The sequence below is a fragment of the Lolium perenne genome, chromosome 2, assembly GCF_019359855.2.
Source record: "Lolium perenne isolate Kyuss_39 chromosome 2, Kyuss_2.0, whole genome shotgun sequence".
Lineage (NCBI taxonomy): Eukaryota > Viridiplantae > Streptophyta > Magnoliopsida > Poales > Poaceae > Lolium > Lolium perenne.
In genome coordinates, this window is record NC_067245.2 from 150,711,777 (window position 1) to 150,731,729 (window position 19,953).

The 19,953-nt window shown below is 43.1% G+C and overlaps 2 protein-coding genes across 2 annotated transcripts; both read right to left on the minus strand.

Moving 5' to 3' along the window:
- Positions 1-11,224: 11,224 nt before the first annotated feature.
- Positions 11,225-13,183, minus strand: LOC127322069 (uncharacterized). The gene is made up of 2 exons (XM_051351019.2): positions 11,949-13,183; positions 11,225-11,846 (listed from the first exon to the last, which is right to left on the minus strand). The coding sequence occupies exons 1-2, from the start codon at positions 12,789-12,791 to the stop codon at positions 11,364-11,366; spliced, it is 1,326 nt and encodes a 441-aa protein (XP_051206979.1). The 5' UTR covers positions 12,792-13,183; the 3' UTR covers positions 11,225-11,363.
- Positions 13,184-13,308: 125 nt separating this feature from the next.
- On the minus strand, positions 13,309-16,639 carry LOC127322070 (peptidyl-prolyl cis-trans isomerase FKBP16-4, chloroplastic). The gene is made up of 9 exons (XM_051351020.2): positions 16,393-16,639; positions 16,254-16,315; positions 16,102-16,157; positions 15,692-15,749; positions 14,771-14,845; positions 14,408-14,497; positions 13,883-13,960; positions 13,712-13,752; positions 13,309-13,637 (listed from the first exon to the last, which is right to left on the minus strand). Exons 1-9 carry the CDS (start codon positions 16,574-16,576, stop codon positions 13,610-13,612), a joined length of 672 nt encoding a protein of 223 aa, XP_051206980.1. The 5' UTR covers positions 16,577-16,639; the 3' UTR covers positions 13,309-13,609.
- Between the last annotated feature and the right edge of the window lie 3,314 nt (positions 16,640-19,953).

Consider the following 19,953-nt stretch of genomic DNA (forward strand, 5'->3'; position numbering starts at 1 on the left):
CTCTATTTAAAGTGAATGCGGCTGTCTCTAATGCATAACTCCAAAATGATAACGGCAAATCAGTAAGAGATATCATAGAACGAACCATATCTAAGAGAGTTCGATTACGACGTTCGGACACACCGTTTCGTTGTGGTGTTCCCGGCGGTGTCAACTGTGAAAGTATTCTGCATTTCTTTAAATGCATGCAAAACTCATAACTCAGATATTCACCTCCACGATCAGATCGTAGAAATTTAATCTTCTTGCTACGTTGATTTTCTACTTCACTTTGGAATTCCTTAAACTTCTCGAAAGTTTCGGATTTATGTTTCATGAAATAGATATACCCATATCTACTCAGATCATCTGTGAATGTTAGAACATAACGATAACCACCGCGCGATGCTACACTCATTGGTCCGCACACATCGGTATGTATGATTTCCAATAAGTCAGTAGCTCGCTCCATCATACCAGAAAATGGAGTCTTAGTCATTTTTCCCATTAGACATGCTTCGCATCTATCAAGTGACTCAAAGTCAAGTGATTCAAGTAATCCATCGGTATAGAGTTTCTTCATGCGTTTCACTCCAATATGACCAAGACGACAGTGCCACATATAAGTAGAATTATCATTCAATTTAATTCGTTTAGCATCAATGTTATGTATATGCGTATCACTACTATCGAGATCTAACAGAAATAAGCCATTCTTTTCAGGTGCTCGACCATACAAGATATTATTCATAAAAATAGAACAACCATTATTCTCAGACTTAAATGAATAACCGTCTTGCATTAAACAAGATCCAGATATAATGTTCATGCTCAACGCGGGTACAAAATAACAATTATTTAGGCTTAAAACTAATCCCGAAGGTAGATGTAGAGGAAGTGTGCCGACAGCGATCACATCGACTTTGGATCCGTTTCCAACGCGCATCGTCACTTCATCTTTCAGTAGTCTTCGTTTATTATTTAGTTTCTATTTCGAGTTACAAATATGAGCAACCGAACCAGTATCAAATACCCAGGTACTAGAACGAGAACCAGTGAGATAAACATCTATAACATGTATATCAGATATACCTTCTTTCTTCTTCTTGACAAGGCCGCTCTTCAGATCAGCCAGATACTTGGAGCAATTACGCTTCCAGTGTCCCTTCTCCTTGCAGTAATAGCACTCAGCATCAGGCTTAGGGCCGTTCTTAGGTTTCATAGGAGGCGTGGCAGCTTTCTTGCCACCCTTCTTGAATTTTCCCTTAGACTTGCCCTATTTCTTGAAACTGGTGGTCTTGTTGACCATCAACACTTGGTGCTCTTTCTTGATCTCAATCTCAGCAGCTTTTAGCATGCCAAAGAGTTCAGGTAACTCCTTGTTCATGTTCTGCATATTGTAGTTCATCACAAAGTTCTTGTAACTTGGTGGAAGTGATTGAAGGGCACGATTAATCCCCAGTCTGTTAGGAATCACAATTCCCAAGTCACTGAGTTTCTTCGCATGCCCAGTCATGGCGAGCATGTGCTCACTAACGGAGCTGCCTTCTTCCATCATGCAGCTGAAGAAATGTTTCGATGCTTCATAGCATTCCACGGCCGCATGAGTCTCAAAAATATCTTTCAGCTCTTTCATCAACTCATGAAGATCGGATTCCAGACTGCACAGGATGGCACACTGAACTTGAGAGTACCGAGTTTTCCGAGTCTCGTAAATAGCTTTTACTTCATCGGTTTCAGTTTCTGCAGGAGGGTCACCTAGTGGTGCATCAAGCACATATTGCAGATTTCCGCCAGAGAGGAAGATCCTCACATGACGGAACCAGTCGGTGAAGTTGCTACCGTTGCTCTTAAGTTTTTTCTTTCTCTAGGAACTGGTTAAAATTGATTGGGGACGCCATCTCTACAACATATATTTGCAAAAGTTTAGACTAAGTTTATGACAAATTGAGTTCAAATTTTAATTCAACATAATTAAAATTCTAGGTGAACTCCCACTCAAAACAATATCCCTCGCATTGTCTTAGTAATCACACGAACCAAATCCACCGCACCTAAGTCCGATCATCACGAGACAAGGTGTGATTTCAATGGCGAACACTCAAAGTGTTCATCATATCAACCATATGATTCATGCTCTACCTTTCAGTATCACGTGTTCCGAGACCATGTCTGTACATGCTAGGCTCGTCAAGGCCACCTTAGTATCCGCATGTGCAAAACTGGCTTGCACCCGTTGTATGCACTTGTTGATTCTATCACACCCGATCATCACGAGATGCTTCGAAACGACAAGTCTTGGCAACGGTGCTACTAAGGATGAACACTTTATTATCTTGAGATTTTAGTGAGGGATCATCTTATAATGCTACCGTCGCGATCTAAGCAAAATAGGATGCATAAAAGGATTAACATCACATGCAGTTCATATGTGATATGATATGGCCCTTTTGTCTTTGCGCCTTTGATCTTCATCTCCAAAGCACGGACATGATCTCCATCATCTTCGGGCATGATCTCCATCATCGTCGGCGTAGCGTCAAGGTCAATGGCGCCGTCTTCATGATTGTCCTCCATGTAGCAACTATTACAACTACTTTGAAATACTACTCAACATGAAATTTAAAGACAACCATAAGGCTCCTGCCGGTTGCCACAATACAATAATGATCATCTCATACATATTCATCATCACATTATGGCCATATCACATCACCAAACCCTGCAAAAACAAGTTAGACGTCTCTAATTTGGTTTGCATATTTTACGTGGTTTAGGGTTTTTGAGAGAGATCTAATCTACCTACGAACATGAACCACAACGTTGATACTAATGTTTTCAATAGAAGAGTAAATTGAATCTTCACTATAGTAGGAGAGACAGACACCCGCAAAGCCTCTTATGCAATACAAGTTGCATGTCGAACGAGGAACAAGTCTCATGAACGCGGTCATGTAAAGTTAGTCCGAGCCGCTTCATCCCACTATGCCACAAAGATGCAAACTACTCAAACTAAAGATAACAAGAGCATCAACGCCCACAAAACCATTGTGTTCTATGATATGTCTCCGACGTATCGATAATTTCTTATGTTCCATGCCACATTATTGATGTTATCTACATGTTTTATGCACACTTTATGTCATATTCGTGCATTTTCTGGAACTAACCTATTAACAAGATGCCGAAGAGCCAGTTGCTGTTTTCTACTGTTTTTGGTTTCAGAAATCCTAGTAACGAAATATTCTCGGAATTGGACGAAATCAACGCCCAGGGTCCTATTTTGCCACGAAGCTTCCAGAAGACCGAAGAGGAGATGAAGTGGGGCCACGAGGTGGTGACACCCTAGGGCGGCGCGGCCTGGCCCCTGGCCGCGTGGCCCTATGGTGTGGGCCCCTCGTGCCGCCTCCTGACCTGCCCTTCCGCCTACTTAAAGCCTCCGTCGCGAAACCCCCAGTACCGAGAGCCACGATACGGAAAACCTTACTGAGACGCCGCCGCCGCCAATCCCATCTCGGGGGATTCAGGAGATCGCCTCCGGCACCCTGCCGGAGAGGGGATTCATCTCCCGGAGGACTCTACGCCGCCATGGTCGCCTCCGGAGTGATGTGTGAGTAGTCTACCCCTGGACTATGGGTCCATAGCAGTAGCTAGATGGTTGTCTTCTCCCCATTGTGCTATCATTGTCGGATCTTGTGAGCTGCCTAACATGATCAAGATCATCTATCTGTAATTCTATATGTTGCGTTTGTTGGGATCCGATGAATAGAGAATACTTGTTATGTTGATTATCAAAGTTATATCTACGTGTTATTTATGATCTTGCATGCTTTCCGTTACTAGTAGATGCTCTGGCCAAGTAGATGCTTGTAACTCCAAGAGGGAGTACTTATGCTCGATAGTGGGTTCATGCCTGCATTGACACCGGGACAAGGATGTGAAAGTTCTAAGGTTGTGTTGTCTGTTGCCACTAGGGATAAAACATTGATGCTATGTCTAAGGATGTAGTTGTTGATTACATTACGCACCATACTTAATGCAATTGTCTGTTGCTTTGCAACTTAATACCGGAGGGGGTTCGGATGATAACCTGAAGGTGGACTTTTTAGGCATAGATGCAGTTGGATGGCGGTCTATGTACTTTGTCGTAATGCCCAATTAAATCTCACTATACTCATCATGATATGTATGTGCATTGTCATGCTCTCTTTATTTGTCAATTGCCCAACTGTAATTTGTTCACCCAACATGCTGTTTGTCTTATGGGAGAGACACCTCTAGTGAACTGTGGACCCCGGTCCAATTCTCTTTACTGAAATACAATCTACTGCAATACTTGTTCTACTGTTTTCTGCAAACAATCATCTTCCACACAATACGGTTAATCCTTTGTTACAGCAAGCCGGTGAGATTGACAACCTCACTGTTTCGTTGGGGCAAAGTACTTTGGTTGTGTTGTGCAGGTTCCACGTTGGCGCCGGAATCCCTGGTGTTGCGCCGCACTACATCCCGCCGCCATCAACCTTCAACGTGCTTCTTGGCTCCTCCTGGTTCGATAAACCTTGGTTTCTTTCTGAGGGAAAACTTGCTGCTGTGCGCATCATACCTTCCTCTTGGGGTTCCCAACGAACGTGTGAGTTACACGCCATCAAGCTCTTTTTCTGGCGCCGTTGCCGGGGAGATCAAGACACGCTGCAAGGGGAGTCTCCACATCCTAATCTCTTTACTTTGTTTTTGTCTTGCTTAGTTTTATTTACTACTTTGTTTGCTGCACTAAATCAAAATACAAAAAAATTTGTTGCTAGTTTTACTTTATTTGCTATCTTGTTTGCTATATCAAAAACACAAAAAAATTAGTTACTTGCATTTACTTTACTTGATTCATCATGTTTCCTTTTAATTTTACCACAAAAGACATACCGGTAGGACGTGGGTCGATAGTTGGGAGAAATAATATAGAAGAATTTTTCAATCATGTTAGTACCATTGAAGATTTTGAAGATAGACACTTGGTAGACCTTGCGCCTGCTTATGAAATTGCTGCTGCTTCTTTAGTTCACATGTTGGAAACTAAATTTGTTAATCTAAATCCTATAATCCACCACATGTTTCTCACACTTGGTGATATGGAAGAAGGGGAAAAGAAAGATTTTGTTTTAGAAACCCTTCTTAGAGAATTTGGTGGTATAGCAAGAGAGGCTAGAAAGGTCTTTGCTAAATATAATATGCTTGGTTCATATACCAATTTTGTTAGTCTCCTTGAAAAGATGGATATTGATAGAATAAAGTACACTAATAATATTAATGATGGAGGGGAGATCAAAGCACCAATACCATGTAAACTCCTAGCTATGAATGATGCACTAGAAAATAACTATGCTTGGCTTGTTCCTGAAAATTTGTTTGATGAGAGTAGCAAGCCTAAGACTAATGAAAAGGGAGCCTCTGAAACTTTCATAGATAAGATAACATGCATTGTTGAGGCAACTCCTAAAGCCCAAGGTAAGGACGATGCACCACCCTCCGATAATACTTGATATACACTTTCTGCGCCTAGCTGAAAGGCGTTAAAGAAAAGCGCTTATGGGAGACAACCCATGGTTTTTACCTACAGTACTTTGTTTTTATTTTGTGTCTTGGAAGTTGTTTACTACTGTAGCAACCTCTCCTTATCTTAGTTTAGTGTTTTGTTGTGCCAAGTAAAGTCGTTGATAGAAAAGTTCATACTAGATTTGGATTACTGCGCAGTTTCAGATTTCGTTGCTGTCACGAATTCCGACCTGCCTCTCTGTAGGTAGCTCAGAAAAATATGCCAATTTACGTGCGTGATCCTCAGATATGTACGCAACTTTCATTCAATTTGAGCATTTTCATTTGAGCAAGTCTGGTGCCATTTTAAAATTCGTCAATACGAACTGTTCTGTTTTGACAGATTCTGCCTTTTATTTCACATTGCCTCTTTTGCTATGTTGGATGAATTTCTTTGATCCATTAATGTCCAGTAGCTTTATGCAATGTCCAGAAGTGTTAAGAATGATTGTGTTACCTCTGAACATGTTAATTTTATTATGCACTAACCCTCTAATGAGTTGTTCTAAGTTTGGTGTGGAGGAAGTTTTCAAGGATCAAGAGAGGAGTATGATGCAACATGATCAAGGAGAGTGAAAGCTCTAAGCTTGGGGATGCCCCGGTGGTTCACCCCTGCATATATCAAGAAGACTCAAGCGTCTAAGCTTGGGGATGCCCAAGGCATCCCCTTCTTCATCGACAACATTATCAGGTTCCTCCCCTGAAACTATATTTTTATTCCATCACATCTTATGTGCTTTGCTTGGAGCGTCGGTTTGTTTTTATTTTTGTTTTGTTTGAATAAAATGGATCCTAGCATTCACTTTATGGGAGAGAGACACGCTCCGCTGTAGCATATGGACAAGTATGTCCTTAGGCTCTACTCATAGTATTCATGGCGAAGTTTCTTCTTCGTTAAATTGTTATATGGTTGGAATTGGAAAATGATACATGTAGTTAATTGCTATAAATGTCTTGGGTAATGTGATACTTGGCAATTGTTGCGCTCATGTTTAAGCTCTTGCATCATATGCTTTGCACCCATTAATGAAGAAATACATAGAGCATGCTAAAATTTGGTTTGCATATTTGGTCTCTCTAAAGTCTAGATAATTTCTAGTATTGAGTTTGAACAACAAGGAAAACGGTGTAGATTCTTATAATGTTTACAATATGTCTTTTATGTGAGTTTTGCTGCACCGGTTCATCCTTGTGTTTGTTTCAAATAGCCTTGCTAGCCTAAGCCTTGTATCGAGAGGGAATACTTCTCATGCATCCAAAATACTTGAGCCAACCACTATGCCATTTGTGTCCACCATACCTACCTACTACATGGTATTTCTCCGCCATTCCAAAGTAAATTGCTTGAGTGCTACCTTTAAAATTCCATCATTCACCTTTGCAATATATAGCTCATGGGACAAATAGCTTAAAAACTATTGTGGTATTGAATATGTACTTATGCACTTTATCTCTTATTAAGTTGCTTGTTGTGCGATAACCATGTTTCTGGGGACGCCATCAACTATTCTTTGTTGAATATCATGTGAGTTGCTATGCATGTTCGTCTTGTCTGAAGTAAGAGAGATCTACCACCTTATGGTTAAGCATGCATATTGTTAGAGAAGAACATTGGGCCGCTAACTAAAGCCATGATCCATGGTGGAAGTTTCAGTTTTGGACATATATCCTCAATCTCATATGAGAAAATTATTAATTGTTGTTACATGCTTATGCATAAAAGAGGAGTCCATTATCTGTTGTCTATGTTGTCCCGGTATGGATGTCTAAGTTGAGAATAATCAACAGCGAGAAATCCAATGCGAGCTTTCTCCTTAGACCTTTGTACAGGCGGCATAGAGGTACCCCATTGTGACACTTGGTTAAAACATGTGCATTGTGATGATCCGGTAGTCCAAGCTAATTAGGACAAGGTGCGGGCACTATTAGTATACTATGCATGAGGCTTGCAACTTGTAAGATATAATTTGCATGATACATATGATTTATTACTACCGTTGACAAAATTGTTTCTTGTTTTCAAAATCAAAGCTCTAGCACAAATATAGCAATCGATGCTTTTCCTCTACGGAGGACCATTCTTCTACTTTCATTGTTGAGTCAGTTCACCTATTTCTCTCCACCTCAAGAAGCAAACACTTGTGTGAACTGTGCATTGATTCCTACATACTTGCATATTGCACTTATTATATTACTCTATGATGACAATATCCATGAGATATACATGTTACAAGTTGAAAGCAACCGCTGAAACTTAATCTTCTTTTGTGTTGCTTCAATACCTTTACTTTGAATTATTGCTTTATGAGTTAACTCTTATGCAAGACTTATTGATGCTTGTCTTGAAGTACTATTCATGAAAAGTCTTTGCTATATGATTCACTTGTTTACTCATGTCATATACATTGTTTTGATCGCTGCATTCGCTACATATGCTTTACAAATAGTATGATCAAGGTTATGATGGCATGTCACTCCAGAAATTATCTTTGTTATCGTTTTACCTGCTCGGGACGAGCAGAACTAAGCTTGGGGATGCTGATACGTCTCCGACGTATCGATAATTTCTTATGTTCCATGCCACATTATTGATGTTATCTACATGTTTTATGCACACTTTATGTCATATTCGTGCATTTTCTGGAACTAACCTATTAACAAGATGCCGAAGAGCCAGTTGTTGTTTTCTGCTGTTTTTGGTTTCAGAAATCCTAGTAACGAAATATTCTCGGAATTGGACGAAATCAACGCCCAGGGTCCTATTTTGCCACGAAGCTTCCAGAAGACCGAAGAGGAGACGAAGTGGGGCCACGAGGTGGCGACACCCTAGGGCGGCGCGGCCTGGCCCCTGGCCGCGCGGCCCTATGGTGTGGGCCCCTCGTGCCGCCTCCTGACCTGCCCTTCCGCCTACTTAAAGCCTCCGTCGCGAAACCCCAAGCACGAGAGCCACGATACGGAAAACCTTATCGAGACGCCGCCGCCGCCAATCCCATCTCGGGGATTCGGGAGATCGCCTCCGGCACCTGCCGGAGAGGGGATTCATCTCCCGGAGGACTCTACGCCGCCATGGTCGCCTCCGGAGTGATGTGTGAGTAGTCTACCCCTGGACTATGGGTCCATAGCAGTAGCTAGATGGTTGTCTTCTCCCCATTGTGCTATCATTGTCGGATCTTGTGAGCTGCCTAACATGATCAAGATCATCTATCTGTAATTCTATATGTTGCGTTTGTTGGGATCCGATGAATAGAGAATACTTGTTATGTTGATTATCAAAGTTATATCTACGTGTTGTTTATGATCTTGCATGCTTTCCGTTACTAGTAGATGCTCTGGCCAAGTAGATGCTTGTAACTCCAAGAGGGGGTACTTATGCTCGATAGTGGGTTCATGCCTCGCATTGACACTGGGACAATGTGAGAAAGTTCTAAGGTTGTGTTGTGCTGTTGCCACTAGGGATAAAACATTGATGCTATGTCTAAGGATGTAGTTGTTGATTACATTACGCACCATACTTAATGCAATTGTCTGTTGCTTTGCAACTTAATACTGGAGGGGGTTCGGATGATAACCTGAAGGTGGACTTTTTAGGCATAGATGCAGTTGGATGGCGGTCTATGTACTTTGTCGTAATGCCCAATTAAATCTCACTATACTCATCATGATATGTATGTGCATTGTCATGCTCTCTTTATTTGTCAATTGCCCAACTGTAATTTGTTCACCCAACATGCTGTTTGTCTTATGGGAGAGACACCTCTAGTGAACTGTGGACCCCGGTCCAATTCTCTTTACTGAAATACAATCTACTGCAATACTTGTTCTATCGTTTTCTCGCAAACAATCATCTTCCACACAATACGGTTAATCCTTTGTTACAGCAAGCCGGTGAGATTGACAACCTCACTGTTTCGTTGGGGCAAAGTACTTTGGTTGTGTTGTGCAGGTTCCACGTTGGCGCCGGAATCCCTGGTGTTGCGCCGCACTACATCCCGCCGCCATCAACCTTCAACGTGCTTCTTGGCTCCTCCTGGTTCGATATACCTTGGTTTCTTTCTGAGGGAAAACTTGCTGCTGTGCGCATCATACCTTCCTCTTGGGGTTCCCAACGAACGTGTGAGTTACACGCCATCATTCTACTCGTGCAACCATCTATGCATAGACACGGCTCTGATACCACTGTAGGATAACGTTGCATAGAAAACAAAAAAATTTCCTACCGCGAACACGCAATCCAAGCCAAGATGCAATCTAGAAGGCGGTAGCAACGAGGGGATTATCGAGTCTCACCCTTGAAGAGATTCCAAAGCCTACAAGATGAGGCTCTTGTTGCTGCGGTAGACGTTCACTTGCCGCTTGAAAAAAGCGCGTAGAAGATCTTGATCACGGCGCCACGAACGGGCAGCACCTCCGTACTCGGTCACACGTTCGGTTGTTGATGAAGACGACGTCCACCTCCCGTTCCAGCGGGCAGCGGAAGTAGTAGCTCCTCTTGAATCCGACAGCACGACGGCGTGGTGTCGGTGGTGGTGGAGAAATCCGGCGGAGCTTCGCTAAGCGTGCGGGATGTGGTGGAGGAGAGAGAGCCGCTAGGGTTTGGGAGAGGGGGGGGCCGGCCTCAAGGGGTGCGGCCACCTTGGTGGTTGTTGGGGTGGCCGGCCCCCTCCCCTTGGCCCTCATTATATAGGTGGAAGCCCCAAGTGTTGGACTACAAGTCTCCGAATAAGACCCGAACCCAAAACCTTCCATGTGATAGGGAAACCTACCCAAGGTGGGAATCCCACTTAGGGTGGGATTCTCCCCTTCCATGTGGGGGGGTGGCCGGCCCCCATAGGGGGAGTCCACTTGGGACTCCTCCCCCTCTAGGGTTGGCCGGCCATGGAGGTGGAGTCCCTCCGGGACTCCGCCTTCCTTGGTGGTTTCTTCCGGACTTTTCTAGAACCTTCTAGAACCTTCCATAGAACCTTCCGGATCATTTTAAATCTCATAAAATGACTTCCTATATATGAATCTTATTCTCCGGACCATTCCGGAACTCCTCGTGATATCCGGGATCTCATCCGGGACTCCGAACAAATATTCGAACTCCATTCCATATTCAAGTTCTACCATTTCAACATCCAACTTTAAGTGTGTCACCCTACGGTTCGCGAACTAGCACGTCCACTTATTTATGAACGGAGGGAGCTATATATAAGATTTCCTAAAAGTTAAACTATGTAAAATTATTTATATCTAAAATATCAAATATATACCATATAATGTATACATCGGGATGAATCTAAAGGCCAGGAATTGATTTTGAACTCTAGAAGCTGATACATTTGTCTATATATTTAGTTAAACTGTACATTGTTTGATTTTAGAAAAACTTATACGCACTTAATTTTGGCAAGGAGGAAGTACAATGTATATTATAAAAGATACTACCTCCGTTCCACAAAAAGCTTCTCAACTTTGTCTAGATTTGGATGTATACTTTTTTTTAGTTACAGGTATATCCGTACCTACAAAAAGTTGAGAAGCTTTTTTGAGGCGGATGGGGTATATCATTAGAAATTTAAGATGTTGTATTTTCTAATAATAAATTTTCTGATTATACATTTATATTATTAAAAGTAATGACTTGGGGATATATACAAGACCTGTAAAGGGGTACTGAAATATGAGTACGTGGTATTGTATACGGAGGGAGTATTAACCATATTTCTCAACGACGCATTTGGACTCAAACATTTACATGCTTATATAGTGTTCACAAGCAAATTATCAGCACGAACGAATTGTTTCGATTATTATTACATCTGACTGCCCGGCCCTTCGATCCTGAACGGCCTCCTGTTCTTGCTCGGGCTCTTCCCCCTGGTCCATCCTCGGAGCTTGTGGAGCAATCTTGGCCGTACGATCCCCGTCCTGCAGCCCGGCAACGCCATGCACGACTCCTCCCCCGCGCCGCACGACGACGCGTTGGAAGAAGTCTTGCAGAGCTCCACCTCGTTGCTCGGCGCCGCAGCCACCACCACCTTCTCCCCCTTCTTGAGCTGCGGCGCCGCCGTCGGGTCGTCGCCATTGCCATCTCCGATCACCACCGTGCCCTTGCTGCCGCCTTCCCCATCGTCGCTGAGCAGGAGGTCGTGCTGCAGCCACGCCGTGATCCAGCCGAGGTAGATCAACTCCTCCATGTCCGCAGCCCACCGGTCCCGGAGCATCTCCAGCCCGTCCATGTGGTCCTTGCTGCTCGATAGCTTCCGCATGCTCCTCTCCACGATGACCTCCACGTTCTGCGGCGTGCACGAACGATGTAAATCTCGATCAGAAATATGGAAGGAAAAAAATTGATACACCGAGGAAGAAGAAAATGATTTGCTACTGTCAATACGTACCTCGTTGTTGGATCCTTTGTCCTTCTGCAGCTGCAAAACCAGCTGCTTCATCTCCTCCATGAGTTGCTCAAAGCCTTGGCACCTAGTCGCCATCTCTGCCTCCCGGGCATCCAGAGCCATGATCCTTCCATCGATGGCTTCGAACTCTTGCTTGCTCTTCTTCGTGATCTTCCTGAATTTGTTCTGCAGCGCATCCAGACTCGCCCGCATCACGGCGAACTCTTCAGCGGCTGCGCGGATCTCTGTGGCGGCTGCTTCAAGCCGCTGGTTCTGGGACTCCATCAGCTCCAGCTTCATCCCCAGACACATGATCTGCATCTTCTGGTATGTCGACTCTTGCTCCTTCATGTCGCAGTAGTCGTGGAACCGCAACTCGATACCGGCTGCTCGCTCTTCGAGGGCTGACACAGCGCGCTTCAGGCTCTCGACCTCTTCGGCAGCCGGTCCCTGATCATCCTGGAACTTCTGGTTGTTGACTGAAACTTCTGAAGAACTCCCGGTGGCTTGTGCCACCATGATTTCTTCAGTAAGAGAAGCATGCCTTGCATGTCCACCGCTGATAAGCCTACCGGTGCTGCAGGGGATCTCGGCTTGCACTAGCCTCCGTGAGGTGCGATCCAGAGACTCCATTTCTGCTCCCTCCTCTTCCCCGTGAGTTGAACTCGAATCGTATGATGATGATGGATCCAATTGGATTGAGCTACCAGATGAGTCTGGGCCACTGAGACTATTTGCTCTTTCTGTTATGAGGCCACAGATAAAAGAACCAGCTATGGGAAAAGCCAAGGGAATTATTATCTTCAGAAGGAGATTCTTGATGTCCTCTGCTTTCTTGCTTCCCATTTAGAACATTTCGTCATTCCTTCAGTCTCCATGAGACAAGCTCTTTAGTACTATATCTTGTAGTGCCCCACCCCATAAGTTCCGACTTGCTTTGCCTTCAGGGCTAAACTATGCTAAGTTTCTTCAGTTCTATAACCCATCAACAGTTGTTTGCCTAACATCTTTGACCAAGACACACAAATGTTTGCCTCTTCCATGTAAACTGATATTATTTAACAGATTAACAGCTGACGTTTGTAACCACTTAGAATTCATCTTTGCCTTGCAAGGCAAGATTAGTATTATTGTGTTTCTTGCTTAAAAGAAGAAAGCCAGAACCTTAGCATGCACAAGATGCAAATGTTCCCCAGTTTGTGTGAACATTTGGACAAGCTCATTCTATCTACTGGGCATCAGGAAACCTTTCCTAGAAGTCAAAAAGGTGTTATCTATGCATGATGGAAAACTAAAACTGGTGCATATCACGTAGCTGTCGACAATCAATAACAAATGAGACATATTGTGGGAAGATGTAATGTATGGTAGATAACTGTATATAAGCACTAATAGTAAATTGTGCGAAGAAAGAGTATTCAGGCAGGTAACCCGAAACATAGACCAACTCATAATACACAGACAAGGCTTGTCTACAGGAATAAATATAGCATCTTCCTTTAAAAGATGAATATTTACTCCTTTTAGGGCTCCCTTTTCTCTTTCACTTTACATTTTGGTTGATTACTGTGACTTCTTTTGATAAATGTGTATATACATTCCTGTTTACATCGGAAAAATGTATTATAATCGCATACTGGAATCAAAGAAGACAATTGCACAACTTATCCTTCAACGATCTTCACAGGACTCCTGCAGAGCAGATTGGATTGTGTTAGTGATGACCAGACAAAAGATAATCGTGCATATTAAAGAACTACACCTACCCAAATGGACTCTGTTTGATTGACAGTAGTTCAACATCCAGCTGTTAACAACAGAGAACATTGAGTGATGAGATGCAGAAAAAAAAAGGTGAACACGGGCAAAAAGACGAAGAACGATGGAATAATTATGGCCTATGGGTGCAAATGGCATGTAAACAAATTACAGTTCACCTCAATAGTTGCATTAGGAGGAATTTCTTGAACGCCTTTTTTTCCATAAGCAAGCTCAGGAGGAACTATGATCAACCTCTGAAATTTTCACTATTGTCAGATCGCAGAACAAAAATGTTTTCCACATATAAGAAATCATGCCAGGCTCAGAATTGTTATGTGAGTCCATGCCTCTAAATGCTCTCACATGTATAAACTGGCCGTTAAAGACAACGAATTAGTCAGAACTGGGAAATGATTGTTATTTGGTATTTTTGATGAAATCAAACTCATATGAATATATGCTTCTTGAAATGATGCCAGAAACATAGAATATTTCATGATCATCAATTAAAGAAAAAATATCTAATACAGTCGCCAGTACTATTTGTTTGTGAAGCAGTGAGTGATGGATAACTTAATTATCTACCACTGAACATCATGATTTTAACTGATATCCACATATCTCAGATCTCTGCAAAGTCGCAGAATTGTTCATTAAGATTGTAGAACAAAACCAAAAGGAAAATCATAGTCATAACTCACTTGGCCACCAACTTTCATTCCCTCAACCCCTAGGTCCAATCCCTTTAGAACATTGCCTCTTTCGGAATTGCCAACATCAAACCCATACGGCTGCAGAAGATTTAGACAAGTTAAAGAGAGTGACTTCAGAAGAACTACATGTGAAACTACAATCACTCTTCAAATAATTATCACTTCAGGAAAATTTCAAGAAATTTCTACATGTATGAGTCAAGAACCATGCTTGATAATGAGATCTTATTTTGGAACGAGGAAAAGGTGGGAGGAATTTATGAGTCCATTTCATGAATCAGTTATATAGATTTATTAAACTTTTGTCTTACAATCATACATAGAAAGAAGCAAAAAATGCTAAGGCATTACCGATCCACCAGTGACACCGAGACCCTGCCTGCTTGTCATGAATGTTATGCCCTTCCACTTGGCCACGTAATGTACCTACACTAAGATACACATTAAACACCATACTTAAGAAAATGAAGCTGAAAAGAAATGGCAACATCTGAACATTCATCTTGCTAGTGTATAAGTGGATGTTTATTGTCAGCATATGCCATCACTGGGATGGAACACTCTTACTTAATTTAGGCTTGCTTTAGGTCAACATTGCAATTTTCAGCAGGGGAAATTGATCTGTTATCTTAAATACTATTATGGTAACACATCAGTCAGTGATCCATGTGTCTTGTCAAAACAAAAATAAAATCCCGAACACACATCAAAATGTGTCATTTGTATTAGAAGAAGAATGCCGAGAAGACGCCAAACTTACAAGACTGTACAACAACCAAACTTACTATGACAAAAACTAGCAAAGCACTAACCAGTAACCACAGCTACTTTGGTCTTTGCTATTTTGCCTTTTCGTGTTATGTTATTTTTTTGCTGGTTTGGCTTTTGTAACGTTGCGCCTTCTTGGCATTCTTCTTCTATGCGTGTTTGAGAAAATGACATGCATTTCTATGCGTGTTTGAGAAAAAAACTAACAAAGCACAACAAACGGACTGTGGTACGGCATACCCGAAAAGAATGTCCCCCTTTATATGATAATTCCGAGTATAAAGTCAGATAAATAAATTAAACTACTTACATACAAGAAAAATAAACGGAAACTCGGCTCAATTTAGATTTACCAACTGATGCGACCTCTGCCTATTCATTTCTACTCATCAATAGTGATTGCAGGTGCAGGTGCAAATGCAAATGATAATAAATTCTTGCATCATAGAATGATTCTGGAAATGCTAAGCTTGACCAAATACAAATAATGGTGGCGGTACATACTGCGACACGGGATCCCTTAACAGCTTTAGCCCCACCTCCGACCTTGATGTCGTAGTACCTGCTTAAAACTTTCATAAGTTACAGCAGGCAAAGGAAGTACAGTAGAATGCACTAATTCAAGACAAACAGAAGATTCGATCTTATTGTGTAATATCAGTTGGCCTTGCCGATCAGTGGAATGCACTATATCCGTTACGCCTTATACACACTGCTTATACGCTGCATCAAGCTAGTAGCTACAGGTCCACCAAAGCACCATGTAATGTGCCTGATGCACTGATCATTGTACATTCTGTATGGCTTACTGATTTTGGGTCCAAATACAAGCTTATACACCTGAACGACAAAAGAGCTGAAAAGGGCCTAGGCGTAAATGAGCACTGGCTAAATCAGTAGAGAGTGAAACGTACTTGATGCCATTAGGCAGAGTGGTGAACTCGCTCTCCGGAATCTTAGAGCTCCTGAACTGCCCAAATGAACCAAGCAAACAGCAGAGAACCTCAGCCCGATGCTAAGACCTGAACAGCTGAAGTATGACACGATCGAGCACACGGATTCTTACAACTCTCCTGCTGGTCGACACGGCGCCGGCTTCCCCTCCTCCGGCGACGCCAATCCCGACGGCTGCAACACAAGACCATCAAGAACACGCATACTTACAACACTGAACCCGGAAGGAATTGCCGAATAACAGAGAGAACCTGCGGTGGCGGCGGCTAGCGAGGCGAACCATCGCCGGGTGGTTGTCCCTTCCGGGGAAGTGTCCGAGCGGCAGCAGCGGCAGGCGAAGGCGGCTGGCCGCCGAACCGTCTTGGCCGCGGGGGAGAGGGAGAGGGGGAGGGCGCTGCGCGGGGACAGGGAGGGTAGGACGGAAGAGAGCTCCATTGATTTGTTTTGGATATTTTCTGGGTTGGATGACTTCACGTTCGTGGCCTCTGAATTTCCAACCTGAAATGGGCCATGCCAGTTCTTCTAAGAGATCAGGGGATCTTGGATTTTCAGCCTCATGTGTTTGTGTTTATGTCCGTTTAGTTTACTGCACTAGCCAGTTAAATCAAAAGACTAGGTAGTGTATTTATATTTAACAACTATTCCTTATGTTCAGGTTATTTTAGTTTTTAGCGTGGATTCGGTGTAGGCCATAGGATTATTTTTCTTTGTTTTTAATACGACGTGAGTTTTCTGCACTAGCCAATTAAACCAAAATATGAACTGATGGAAAGAAACTAGCCAGTGTATTTATATTTAACAGAAACAACCGTGAGCATAACCTCCGTAGCTCCCAGCTTCTCCGGTCGCGCTCTCCATACAACCACTTTTCAAAAAATCGACCGAGACACCGATTTATCGGCTGATTTATCGTGAATTGGGTACTAACCGATAAGATTTCAGCATATCGGTCAGTTAATCCCACCACCGATATTTCGATCGATTTTCTTCATGAGAGCCGATATTTCGCCTGATTTTCACTCTCATGGCCGTATTTCGGCTGATTGTTAGTGAAATTTTAATGAAGTTTGGTATGACAGTCGATATTTTCGTCCTATGGTTTTGTAGAATTGTGCATTAGCTCAAATTTTCCATTATTATTTATTCAAATACAAGAAATCAAGATAATGCTTATGTGCAATGGTCCAATATTATTTTTTGCATAGAATATTATAGAAAATTTAGTGTCGAAAATTAGGATTTACAAAAAAATCAACCGATAAATGGCAGACCGATAAAATCGATTAATCGGTCGAAAAGCGATTAATCTTTATTTTAAGACTGCCCGATAAATTAAGATTAACGATTTCTTGAATATTGCATACGATACGTGCAAACATCGATTCATGCGTATGTGAGCACCGACATGAATAGCCGCGTGTGAGGGCGCTTCTATGCTTCCAACAGCGTCCCCTATAACCAACATTTGTATTTGGACAGAATTTTAAATTTATTTACACCAGTTGTTCTACGAAACTTATCTGACATTTTTATGTTTAGATATATCTAGACATTAAACAATATTTAAACACACCTAAATTTCCACATGGAGGGAGTATATTTCATTACATAATACAAAGTTGAATAATGTTGGCCTAAAATTTAAACTTAACTAAGCCAAATATACATTGAGGGGCCAGCCGCACCGTGGTTGTCCCCCCATCCTCTTCGCTACCGCCCACCTCTCAGCCCTATTTGAAGAGGCCCAACCACTCCTCTCCGATTCTAGGAGGTTGTCGAGGTAGCTCCTACTTTCAAGCAGCTGACGGCGCATCAAGGCCGTTGGTGTGAAAATGGTGCCACCCTAGCCCACCGAGCCTTTAGTGATGCATGACAGCATCGAGCTTCGTTGTTCTAGGAAACGCGCACCTCAGGGGCGGCGACATCTGCGAGGGTTTGCGCATCGAGGTTGATGATCCTCTGCCGCTCGGCGCTAGTGAGCAGCCGATCGTACTCCACCGTTGGTGCCCTCTAGCAGAAATTGTCCATGACGCAGCTCTCGAGGGCCTAGTCAGCCTTCTGCCAGGTTTGGATGATGAGAAGCTCCTTGCGTCGTCTCGTAGGCAAGAACAGCCTTATGCTCCGGGTCCGCTGGCTCCAGGATGTCTGATACGTCTCAAACGTATCTATAATTTCTTATGTTCCATGCTAGTTTTATGACAATACTCACATGTTTTATTTACACTTTATATCATTTTGATGCATTTTTCGGCACTAACCTATTAACAAGACGCCGAAGCGTCAGCTCCTGTTTTCTGCTGTTTTTCTTTTCAGAAATCCTACACAGAAAATATTCTCGGAATTGGACGAAACAAAAGCCCACGGTCTTATTTTCCACTGAGCCTTCCAGAAGTCCGAAGAGGAGACGAAGAGGGCCGTCGAGGCGACCACACCCTAGGGGGGCGCGGCCCCACCTCTGGCCGTGCCGCCCTATGGGGTGGGCCCCTCGAGCGCCCCCCGACTCTGCCCCTTCGCCTATATATTCTCTCCGTCGCGAAAACCCTATTACCGAGAGCCACGATACGAGAAAATTTCCAGAGACGCCGCCGCCGCCAATCCCATCTCGGGGGATTCAGGAGATCGCCTCCGGCACCCTGCCGGAGAGGGGAATCATCACCGGAGGGCTCTACATCACCATGCCCGCCTCCGGACTGATGCGTGAGTAGTTCATCCTTGGACTATGGGTCCATAGAAGTAGCTAGATGGTTGTCTTCTCCTCTTGTGCTATCATGTTTAGATCTTGTGAGCTGCCTATTGATGACCCACAAGTATAGGGGGTGTATCGTAGTATCTTCGATAAGTAAGAATGTCGATCCCAACGAGGAGCAGAAGGTGTTGACAAGCAGTTTCGATGAAGGATTCACTGTAAATGCTCACAGACAAGTATTCAGGGGGTTTTGATGTAACAGACGAATAAAGTACGAGTAAGTAAAGTGCGAGAGTAACAATTGCAGCGAGTGGCCCAATCCTTTTTAGCACAAAGGACAAGCCAGTTTGTTTACTTATAATGACCAAACGTTCTCGAGGACACACGGGATTTTAGTCTAGTGCTTTCGCTACATACGGCTAATTAATCTTCATTGTTTTGATAAGTGTTGTGTGGGTGAACCTATGCTAATGTACCGCCCTTCCTAGGACTAATACATACTTGTGATTATACCCCTTGCAAGCATCCGCAACTACAAGAAAGTAATTAGGATAAATCTAACCACAGCCTTAAACTCTGAGATCCTGCTATCCCTCCTGCATCGATATACCAACGGGGGCTTAGGTTTCTGTCACTCCAGCAACCCCGCAATTGGCAAACGAGTACAAGATGCATTCCCCTAGGCCCATAAAGGTGAAGTGTCGTGTAGTCGACGTTCACACGACACCACTAGAAGAAAAACACCACAACTTAAATATCATAACATTGAATATTACTCAACCATACTTCACTACTAACATTTAGACTTCACCCATGTCCTCAAGAACTGAACGAACTACTCACGAGACATCATATGGAACATGATCAGAGGTGATATGATGATGAATAAAAATCTGAACATAAACCTTGGTTCAACGGTTTCACTCAATAGCATCAATAACAATTAGAAATCAATACCGGGAGAGTTTCCCCTATCAAACAATCAAGATCAAACCCAAATTGCTACGGCGGTGACGATGTCTAGCGGCGGAGACGGCGGTGATGATGGTGAAGATGATGATGATGGTGATGGAGATGATGTCCAACTTGATGGCGGTGACGATGGCGTCGATTTCCCCCTCCCGGA